Source organism: Zea mays, chromosome 5 (genome assembly GCF_902167145.1).
Source record: "Zea mays cultivar B73 chromosome 5, Zm-B73-REFERENCE-NAM-5.0, whole genome shotgun sequence".
Classification (NCBI taxonomy): Eukaryota; Viridiplantae; Streptophyta; class Magnoliopsida; order Poales; family Poaceae; genus Zea; species Zea mays.
This window is the reverse complement of record NC_050100.1, coordinates 195,549,816-195,561,690: the sequence shown is the minus strand read 5'-3', so window position 1 is coordinate 195,561,690 and position 11,875 is coordinate 195,549,816. Positions and strand designations below refer to the sequence as shown.

Genomic DNA, 11,875 nt, shown 5'->3' with positions numbered 1-11,875 from the left:
CGGGAGCAAGAAATGGGATGACCACGAGGTGGTTAAGGTTATTCTAAGATCTCTCATTTTCCTTAACCCCACTCAAGTTCAATTAATTCGTGGTAATCCTAGATACACACTGATGACCCCCGAGGAAGTTATCGGGAATTTTGTGAGCTTTGAATGTATGATCAAGGGCTCAAAGAAGATCAACGAGCTTGACGAACCCTCCACGTCCGAAGCACAACCGGTGGCATTTAAGGCGACGGAGGAGAAGAAGGAGGAGTCTACACCGAGTAGACAACCAATTGACGCCTCCAAGCTCGACAATGAGGAGATGGCTTTAATCATCAAAAGCTTTCGCCAAATCCTCAAGCAACGGAAGGGGAAGGACTACAAATCCCGTTCCAAGAAGGTTTGCTACAAGTGTGGTAAGCCCGGTCATTTCATTGCAAAATGTCCTATATCTAGTGACAGTGACAGGGGCAACGACAAGAAGGGAAAGAGGAGAGAAAAGAAGAGGTACTACAAGAAGAAGGGCGGCGATGCCCATGTTTGCCGTGAGTGGGACTCGGACGAGAGCTCCACCGACTCCTCCTCCGACGACGAGGACGCCGCCAACATCGCCGTCACCAAGGGACTCCTCTTCCCCAACGTCGGCCACAAGTGTCTCATGGCAAAGGACGGCAAAAGGAAGAAGGTTAAATCTAAATCCTCCACTAAATATGAATCCTCTAGTGATGATAATGCTAGTGATGAGGAAAATAATTTGCGTACCCTTTTGCCGACCTAAACATGCAACAAAAGAAAAAGTTAAATGAATTGATTAGTGCCATTCATGAAAAAGATGACCTTTTGGATTCCCAAGAAGATTTTCTAATTAAAGAAAACAAGAAACATGTTAAGGTTAAGAATGCTTATGCTCTAGAGGTAGAAAAATGTGAGAAATTATCTAGTGAGCTAAGCACATGCCATGACACTATTGCCAACCTTAGAAATGAAAATGCTAAATTAATTGCTAAGGTTGATTCTCATGTTTGTGATGCTTCAATTTCCAATCTTAGAAATGATAATGATGATTTGCTTGCTAAGATTAAGGAATTGAATGATTCTCTTGCTAGCCTTAGAATAGAAAATGAAAATTTAATTGCTAAGGCTAAAGATTTTGATGTTTGCAATACTACCATTTCCGACCTTAGAACCAAGAATGACATGTTGCATGCTAAGGTTGTAGAATTAAAATCTTGCAAACCCTCTACATCTACCGTTGAGCACACTTCTATTTGTACTAGATGTAGAGATATTGATATCAATGCTATTCATGATCACATGGCTTTAATTAAACAACAAAATGATCATATAGCAATATTAGATGCTAAAATTGTCGAGCATAACTTAGAAAATGAAAAGTTTAAATTTGCTAGAAGTATGCTCTATAATGGGAGACGCCCTGGCATCAAGGATGGCATTGGCTTCCAAAGGGGAGACAATGTCAAACTTAATGCCCCTCCTAAAAACTTGTCTAACTTTGTTAAGGGCAAGGCTCCCATGCCTCAGGATAACGAGGGTTACATTTTGTACCCTGCCGGTTATCCCGAGAGCAAAATTAAGAAAATTCATTCTAGGAAGTCTCACTCTGGCCCTAACCATGCTTTTATGTATAAGGGTGAGACATCTAGCTCTAGGAAACCAACCCGTGCCAAGTTGCCTAAGAAGAAAACTCCTAGTGCATCAAATGATCATGTTATTTCATTCAAAACTTTTGATGCATCATATATGCTTACTAACAAATCCGGCAAGGTAGTTGCCAAGTTTGTTGGGGCAAACACAAGGGCTCCAAGACTTGTGTTTGGGTACCCAAAGTTCTTGTTTCTAATGCCAAAGGACCCAAAACCGTATGGGTACCTAAAATCAAGAACTAAAATTGTTTTGTAGGTTTATGCATCCGGGGGGCTCAAGTTGGATACTCGACAGTGGGTGCACAAACCACATGACAGGGGAGAAGAAGATGTTCTCCTCATATGAGAAAAACCAAGATCCCCAACGAGCTATCACATTCGGGGATGGAAATCAAGGTTTGGTCAAAGGATTGGGTAAAATTGCTATATCACCTGACCATACTATTTCCAATGTTTTTCTTGTAGATTCTTTAGATTACAATTTGCTTTCCGTATCTCAATTATGTCAAATGGGCTACAACTGTCTGTTTACTGATGTAGGTGTTACTGTCTTTAGAAGAAGTGATGATTCAATAGCATTCAAGGGAGTGTTAGAGGGTCAGCTATACTTGGTAGATTTTGATAGAGCTGAACTCGACACTTGCTTGGTTGCTAAGACTAACTTGGGTTGGCTCTGGCACCGCCGACTAGCCCATGTTGGAATGAAGAATCTTCATAAGCTTCTAAAGGGAGAGCACATTTTAGGACTAACAAATGTTCATTTTGAGAAAGACTGGATTTGTAGCGCATGCCAAGCCGGGAAGCAAGTTGGCACTCATCATCCACACAAGAACATCATGACAAGTGACAGGCCACTGGAGCTCCTACACATGGATCTATTCGGCCCGATTGCTTATATAAGCATCGGCGGGAGTAAGTACTGTCTAGTTATTGTGGATGATTATTCTCGCTTCACTTGGGTGTTCTTTTTGCAGGAAAAATCTCATACCCAAGAGACCTTAAAGGGATTCTTAAGACGGGCTCAAAAAGAGTTCAGCTTAAGGATCAAGAAAATTAGAAGCGACAATGGGACGGAGTTCAAGAACTCGAAAATTGAAGGCTTTCTTGAGGAAGAGGGCATCAAGCATGAGTTCTCTTCTCCCTACACACCACAACAAAATGGTGTAGTGGAGAGGAAGAATTGAACTCTATTGGATATGGCAAGAACCATGCTTGATGAGTACAAGACACCGGATCGGTTTTGGGCCGAGGCGGTCAACACCGCTTGCTACGCCATCAACCGGTTATATCTACACCGAATCCTCAAGAAGACATCCTATGAACTCCTAACCGGTAAAAAGCCCAATATTTCATATTTTAGAGTTTTTGGTAGCAAATGCTTTATTCTTGTTAAAAGAGGTAGAAAATCTAAATTTACTCCTAAAACTGTAGAAGGCTTTTTACTAGGATATGACTCAAACACAAGGGCATATAGAGTCTTTAACAAGTCCTCAGGACTTGTTGAAGTTTCTTGTGACGTTGTGTTTGATGAGACTAACGACTCTCAAGTAGAGCAAGTTGATCTTGATGAGATAGGTGAAGAACAGGCTCCGTGCATCGCGCTAAGGAACATGTCCATTGGGGATGTGTGCCCGAAGGAATCCGAAGAGCCTCCAAGTACACAAGATCAACCTTCCTCCTCCACACAAGCATCTCCACCAACTCAAAATGAGGACGAGGCTCAAGTTGATGAAGGAGAAGATCAAAGAGATGAGCCACCTCAAGATGACGGCAATGATCAAGGGGGAGATGCAAATGATCAAGACAAGGAGGATGAAGAACCAAGGCCGCCACACCCAAGAGTCCACCAAGCAATACAACGAGATCACCCCGTCGACACCATCCTCGGCGACATTCATAAGGGGGTAACTACTCGATCTCGTGTTGCACATTTTTGTGAACATTACTCTTTTGTTTCCTCTATTGAGCCACACAGGGTAGAGGAAGCACTTCAAAATTCGGATTGGGTGATGGCAATGCAAGAGGAGCTCAACAACTTCACGAGAAACAAGGTATGGCATTTAGTTCCACGTCCTAACCAAAATGTTGTAAGAACCAAGTGGGTCTTCCACAACAAGCAAGACGAGCATGGTGTGGTGACAAGGAACAAAGCTCGACTAGTGGCCAAAGGGTATTCACAAGTCGAAGGTTTGGATTTTGGTGAAACCTATGCACCCGTAGCTAGGCTTGAGTCAATTCGTATATTCTTGGCCTATGCTACTTACCATGGCTTCAAGCTCTACCAAATGGACGTGAAGAGTGCCTTCCTCAATGGACCAATCAAGGAGGAGGTCTATGTTGAGCAACCTCCCGGCTTTGAAGATAGTGAGTACCCTAACCATGTCTATAGGCTCTCTAAGGCGCTTTATGGGCTCAAGCAAGCCCCAAGAGCATGGTATGAATGCCTTAGAGATTTCCTTATTGCTAATGGCTTCAAAGTCGGCAAGGCCGATCCTACTTTATTCACTAAGACTCTTGACAATGATTTGTTTGTATGCCAAATTTATGTTGATGATATCATATTTGGGTCTACTAACGAATCTACATGTGAAGAATTTAGTAGGATCATGACACAAAAATTCGAGATGTCGATGATGGGGGAGTTGAAGTATTTCCTAGGATTTCAAGTCAAGCATCTCCAAGAGGGCACCTTCATTTGTCAAACAAAGTACACTCAAGACATTCTAACCAAGTTTGGAATGAAGGATGCCAAGCCCATCAAGACACCCATAGGAACAAATGGGCATCTCGACCTCGACACGGGAGGTAAGTCCGTGGATCAAAAGGTATACCAGTCGATGATTGGTTCATTGCTCTATTTATGTGCATCTCGACCGGACATTATGCTTTCCGTTTGCATGTGTGCAAGATTCCAAGCCGACCCTAAGGAATCACACCTTACGGCCGTAAAACGAATCTTGAGATATTTGGCTTACACACCTAAGTTTGGGCTTTGGTACCCTCGGGGATCCACATTTGATTTGATTGGTTATTCGGATGTCGATTGGGCGGGGTGTAAGATTAATAGAAAGAGCACATCGGGGACTTGCCAGTTCTTGGGAAGATCCTTGGTGTCTTGGGCTTCAAAGAAGCAAAATTCGGTCGCTCTTTCCACCGCTGAAGCCGAGTTTATTGCCGCAGGCCATTGTTGCGCGCAATTGCTTTGGATGAGGCAAACCCTGCGGGACTATGGTTACAAATTGACCAAAGTTCCTCTTCTATGTGATAATGAGAGTGCAATCCGCATGGCGGATAATCCCGTTGAGCATAGCCGCACTAAACACATTGCCATTCGGTATCATTTTCTTAGGGATCACCAACAAAAGGGGGATATCGAGATTTCATACATTAACACTAAAGATCAATTAGCCGATATCTTTACCAAGCCTCTTGATGAACAAACTTTTACCAAACTTAGGCATGAGCTCAATATTCTTGATTCCAGGAATTTCTTTTGCTAATTTACACACATAGCACACAAGTATACCTTTGATCATGTCTTTTTTATATATGCTATGACTAATGTGTTCTCAAGTGTATTTCAAACCAAGTCATAGGTATATTGAAAGGGAATTGGAGTCTTCGGCGAAGACAAAGGCTTCCACTCCACTCTACTACTCATCCTTCGCCGTCACTCCGAGCATCTCTCCAACTTTGGTATAATCTTCACTCATTTATTTTATGATCAAAGGAGGAGAAAGTACTTCGTTGGGCTCTAATGATTCCGTTTTTGGCGATTCATGCCAAAGGGGGAGAAAATATGAGCCCAAAGCAAAAGGACCGCACCACCACCTAATTTTTAAAATTTGGAGATTTTCAATTGGTCAATTTCAAATTGGTATCTTATTATATTCTAAAGGGGGAGGAAGTAGTATTTCAAAAATGATAAATTAAAACCCTCTTGAACACTACGAGGAGTTTTGTTTAGTCAAAGGAAAAGCATTTGAAAGGAAAAGCATTTGAAACAAGGGGAGAAAATTTTTGTTTAGTCAAAGGAAAAGCATTTGAAACAAGGGGAGAAAATTTTTGAACTTAAAAATGCTTTGCAAAAATCTTATTCATCTACCTTTGACTATGTTGCAAAAGGACTTTGAAAAGGATTTACAAAAAGAATTTGCAAAAACAAAACATGTGGTGCAAGCGTGGTCCAAAATGTTAAAAATAAAGAAACAATCCATGCACATCTAGTAAGTAACATTTATTGGCTCAATTCCAAGCAACCTTTGCACTTACCTTATGCAAACTAGTTCAAATTATACACTTTTATATTTGCTTTGGTTTGTGTTGGCATCAATCACCAAAAAGGGGGAGATTGAAAGGGAATTAGGCTTACACCTAGTTCCTAAATAATTTTGGTGGTTGAATTGCCCAACACAAATAATTGGACTAACTAGTTTGCTCTAGTGTATAAGTTATACAGGTGCCAAAGGTTCACACTTAGCCAATACAAAGACCAAGTATTGGGTTCAAATAAAGGAGCAAGGGTCAACCGAAGGCACCTCTGGTCTGGCGCACCGGACTGTCCGTTGCGCCACCGGACATGTCCGGTGCACCAGAGGACTCAAACTTCGAACTCGTCACCTTCGGAAATTTCTGGAGGTGACTCCGCTATAATTCACCGGACTGTCCGGTGTACACCGGACATGTCCGGTGCTCCAAGGAAAAGCGGCCTCCGGAACTCGCCAGCCTCGGGAATTCACTTCGGCCACTCCGCTATAATTCACCGGACTGTCCGGTGTACACCGGACTGTCCGGTGTAACAGCGGGGCAACGACTACTACGGCGCCAACGGCTACCTGCAGGCGAAATTAATGCGCGCCAGCGCGCGCAGAGGTTAGACACGCCCATGCTGGCGCACCGGACAATCTACAGTACATGTCCGGTGCGCCACCGGACATCAAGGCGGGCCTAGAAGTCAGAACTCCAACGGTCAGAACTCAACGACTTTGGTGACGTGGCTGTCGCACCGGACATGCCCGGTGTGCACCGGACTGTCCGGTGCGCCATCGAACAGACAGCCTCACCAAACGACTAGTTTGGTGGTTGGGGCTATAAATACCCCCAACCACCCACCATTCATGGCATCCAAGTTTTCCACTTCTCAACTACTTACAAGAGCTCTAGCATTCAATTCTAGACACACCAAAGAGATCAAATCCTCTCCAAAATTCCACACAACGCCCTAGTGATTAGAGAGAGAGATTTGCTTGTGTTCTTTCGAGCTCTTGCGCTTGGATTGCTTTCTTCTTTCTTGATTCTTTCTTGTGATCAAACACTCACTTGTAATTGAGGCAAGAGACACCAATCGTGTGGTGGTCCTTGCGGGAAGCTTGTTTCCCAAGTGATTTGAGAAAGAAAAGCTCACTCGGTCCGAGGGACCGTTTGAGAGAGGGTAAGGGTTGAAAGAGACCCGGCCTTTGTGGCCTCCTCAACGGGGAGTAGGTTTGAGAGAACCGAACCTCGGTAAAACAAATCCGCGTGTCTCACTCGATTATTCGCTTGCGATTTGTTTTGCACCCTCTCTCGCGGACTCCATTATATTTCTAACGCTAACCCGGTTTGTAGTTGTGATTATTTTTGAGAATTTCAGTTTCGCCCTATTCACCCCCCCTCTAGGCGACTTTCACTAAGGTGACGAGTTCTAAGGATAATGGAAAGTCATCAAGATATGTCAAAAGACGATTGAAGTCTGTCAGAAAGTTGAGAAACTCCAGAGTTATAAGTGTGACTTATATTTCAACAGATAAAAATCTGGCAGATCCTTTTACCAAGGGACTACCACGTAATGTGATAGAAATCGCATCGAGAGAGATGGGTATGAGACCCGAATAAAGTTGCCATGGTGGAAACCCAGTCTATGTGATCGGAGATCCCGTGAATTAGGTCCTGGGAAGAACAAGCCATTGGTGAACTGAGGAGAGTAACTTTTGACCCTCTCTAAGTAAAGATGCAATACTCTCAAATACTGTAAGGCAGGTTGGCTTTGTGCCTTAATGTGTTCTGTTGGCTTGTATTAGCGAAGATGTTGTCCTGCAGAACATTCTTTGAAAGAACACACCTATATGAGTTAGACTGTCTAACGTCGCAGTCTATGAGATTTGGGTGATCTCTAGTAAACTCATGAAGAGACCTTGGAGTACGACGTATATGCTCCACCCGAGAAGGGGACTACTGATAGCCAAGTACTGGTCATGACTTCAAGTGAAACCCATTCACGCAAAACTTGCAATTCAAGGCATAGTCCATTGTCCAAGTTGTGGGTTGGTGTAGCTTGGAGTTCTAGGCGGAAGTTCAACTTAACAGTCTCTGCTGAAAAACTAGTATATTAAACAGTAGTGAACAGTGGCGAAAACTGCAGATGGGCATTTGAGATCTGGTGGGGGGTTGTTAGGATTTATGGGCTAGGCCCAATTGAGAAATTCAAATAAATCCAGGAAAATCACAAAAGTCCATATAAGTGGATGGCTAAGGGAATATGTGGAACCAATAGCACCATATTGCTAGTTCTAGTGGAGTAGAGCTAGCTTAAATATGGAGGTCACACTCACTCACCAAGTCATGGATGAGAGGAGAGAGTGCGGAGAGCCACACGCGCGCGCGCTCGCTCGCCTCGCCTGGCCTGGCCGGGGCGAAGGGCGCGGGCGCACGACATGCGCGTGAATGGTCCACCGAAATCCGGCCCCTCGCCTTGCGGGGGCGTGACTACCTTTTGCCGTTTGATTTTTTGGTTTCTTGGCTGTTACGTTTATCCTAACCGATCGCTATAAAATCTCAACTGATCGCGAGATTTTTGTGGGCGGATAAGATCGGGGGTCGCGGACTCGGTCCTATATAAGGAGCCCGACAGCCAGCCTCCAAATCATCCCAGTTTCGCTTTCGCCTCTCTTCATAGCTGAGCCGCCTTTTAGTTCCCTTCGTCCCGACCGCAGAGGTGCATCTGCGATCAGGAGAGCAGGTCTCCGGAACCCTTCGTCTTCTAGATCCTGCACCGGGAGAGGGCGAATAAGGTTTTTGGGAAGCGTCTTCACGCGACTGCTTTTGATCTTCTGACCTCGTCGACCCTGCTGATTTTGCTACTTCGACATCGTCGACCCTGCTGATTCCGACGCGCGCCATCTATTAGTATGTCTAATCAGTACGCATCATCTGATTTGACTTTTTACTTCAGTTCTTCTGATTTGGTCATGATTTATATTCGGAATTTAATCTGGAATTTGTCTAATTATTCAACAAACACGAGGCCGCGATTCCCCTTATTGTTTCCCCTTTGTGTTCCGTCTCGCGCCGACCCATCTGAGCTGGGACACGCAGCGACAATTTACTCGTCGGTCCAGGGACCACCCGAGGTCGAAATGCCGACATAGCGGTTAAGGTAATGAAGCATAGAATCATAAATGACACTGGGTTTAAATCCATAGCAAGTTAAAAATTTTCTTAAAATTTTCCAAACCCTTCCAATACATGTGTGATAGAAATAATCAATGCCAAACAAGTTTAGCCGTCATGGAAACTTATATATTACTGGCGGAAATTTTGAATGTATGGTTTTCTTTATATTCTTATATAATAATATAAAGTCAAATCAATTTATAGTTGTGCTACTAGAAACAAAGCCATACTATAGTTCTTCCATCCGTAGCTTCGAAAACGATCGAACCACGTGACAGTAACACCGGAAAATTCAAGGAAGGTCATCTAGAAGCGCGACGACAAATGGTGATGCAGCTCCACCTCTCCAGTCCCCGCTATATAAGCCTGGGCCGTGGCCAGCCTCCTTCCGAACCAAAATTTTCCAAATCAAGTGCTGAAATTCCCTCCGAACCACGACACCACGTGAGGGGCACCGGAGACCAACAAAGATGCTGCTTAACCCGGCGTGCGAGGCGGCAGCGCCGATGGACAGCATCCGGCATCACCTCCTGGACGAGCCGGCGGCGGCGGCGACCGCGAGCGCGGCTCCGCGGCCGGTGTACTGCCGCAGCACGAGCTTCGGCAGCCTAGTGGCGGACCAATGGAGCGAGTCGCTCCCGTTCCGCCCCGACGACGCCGACGACATGGTCGTCTTCGGCGCGCTCCGCGACGCCTTTTCCCAGGGCTGGCTCCCCGACGGCTCCTTCGCCGCCGTGAAGCCCGAGCCCCTGGCGTTCCCGGACTCCCCCTACGAGCGCGGATCCTATCCCTGCCTTGGTGGCTTCCTTCTCGCGGAGGGGCCTGAGACGCCGACCGAGGCGGCGACGACGCCCGGGAGCGAGGAGGAGGCCGCGGCGGCGGTGTCCAGGGGGAAGCACTACCGCGGGGTGAGGCAGCGGCCGTGGGGCAAGTTCGCGGCGGAGATCCGGGACCCGGCCAAGAACGGCGCGCGCGTGTGGCTGGGCACGTACGACAGCGCCGAGGACGCCGCCGTGGCCTACGACCGCGCCGCGTACCGCATGCGCGGCTCCCGCGCGCTCCTCAACTTCCCGCTCCGCATCGGCTCCGAGATCGCCGCGGCGGCCGCCGCCGTCGCGGCCACTGCCCCTGCCGCGGGAGACAAGCGGGCGTCCCCAGAGCCGACCGCGAGCTCCGACTCCTCCCCTTCGGCCTCCTCTGCGACACCGAAGCGGAGGAAGAGAGGCGAGGCCGCTGCCGCGACCATGGCCATGGCCCTTGTGCCGCCCCCGCCGGCGGCGCAGGCGCCCGTCCAGCTGACCCTCCCGGCCCGTCCGTGGTTCGCCGCCGGCCCCGTCCAGCAGCTAGTGAGCTAACTGATGGTGTACCAGTGGTTCGTGGTTCATGGATTCATCTCAGTGCAAGAACAGAGCAACAAGATGCGCATCAATTCAAACACAGGCACACGCGCGCGCGCGCGTGCGCTGGTCCAAGAAATGCGTGTGACGAGCTCGAGGGCATCGTCATCTGGATGTTCTCTGGTTCGCATGGAAACTGTTCCTCCATGGTCGCTAGTGTGGTGGCTTGTGAATTGTGATGTGTAGAACCAGAATGAATCGTGTTTGTGGCGTCATTGCATTGGATTCGGACGAGTTGAAATCGGAAGCTTCTCTGTCTGTGAGAGAGGCTGGTGCAAGTTTGCATCACCATGTCTCGAATGGATATTATTCTTTGTTCTTTGGTATTCAAAGTGGTTCCTTTGAAATCAACAGATTTTGTCTAACTGGAAGTCTGGAACGTGCACGCCGTTGTTAGCTTCCCCCGCATAGTCCAAACACTACCATTCCGTTCGACGTTTCCTCATTAATTTTTTTTTATAAACCAACGCACACTAATCGTTGGTACTCAGATACTCCTTTGGGGATATTTATACAACCGCGATCACACACTTGGGTCGTACAGAATAGTCACATGAGGGGGGGGGGGGGGGGGGGGGGGGGGGGGGGGGGATGACGAAGACATTGTCAACGGACAGAGACCTGCGTTTCAAAACCAAGCAGACGAGCTGGCAGCAGCAGCAGCCGTATTCAAGATTTCACAATCTCCAATTCAGAGGCGCCGCAGGAAACGGAGCACAAAAGACAGCACGTGCGGGACCATCGCGCACTTGCCAAAATAAACTAATCGATCCACCGCCGTTTGCTTTGGCAAATTGTGTGGTGCGATGCTGATGGGTTGGTGGCCTCGGTACAGGGATGAGACATCCGCATTGGGCACAGCACACAAGAGCCCTAGTTATCCTTTTTATTATTCAGACTGGAATGCTAATAGTACTATTGTATACTGCAAGTATTACCAAGGCAACGAGAAAGCGAGTTGATTTGAATAATGACCTTGTGCTTATCCATGATGGTAGAGGGTCACGGCTCCACTGAAAATGAGACGTTATTAGATGGTGTGTTGTGCTTAACAGCTGGCCTTCAGCTTCCAAAAGCCCGTAGAGCCAGGGTGCGTGGAATGGAAGAAGTAGCGGTAATGAAGCCGAGGTTTCGACTAGCCCATTAATTAATTTAAGGAGTATTCATTTTGTTATATAAATGACACTATAAATATATATATGCTAATAACTTAAAATAAAAAAATTATATTTGAATAACTACTTTAGATTTTGGGGCTATTATTGATGGAGGGTTTGATGTCATAGCACTGTTAAGTTTCTGGCGCTGCTATCGGATACTGCAGATGAATAGCGAGCGGACACCCGACAACGGGCGCAAGCGCATGAGGTGAGAAGTGGATCCAGTCTTGGTGCCCTCGCC

At 46.6% G+C, this 11,875-nt stretch overlaps 1 protein-coding gene across 1 annotated transcript; it reads left to right on the top strand.

Moving 5' to 3' along the window:
- The first annotated feature begins 9,297 nt into the window (after positions 1 to 9,297).
- On the top strand, positions 9,298 to 10,839 carry LOC103627498 (ethylene-responsive transcription factor 2). Its single transcript, XM_008647786.4, has one exon. It carries the CDS (start codon positions 9,548 to 9,550, stop codon positions 10,430 to 10,432), a length of 885 nt encoding a protein of 294 aa, XP_008646008.1. The 5' UTR covers positions 9,298 to 9,547; the 3' UTR covers positions 10,433 to 10,839.
- The last annotated feature ends 1,036 nt before the right edge of the window (positions 10,840 to 11,875 follow it).

What these genes read in the sequence shown, in the direction of transcription:
- LOC103627498 (XM_008647786.4), top strand. Translation starts at nt 9,548, where the DNA reads ATGCTGCTTAACCCGGCGTGCGAGGCGGCAGCGCCGATGGACAGCATC.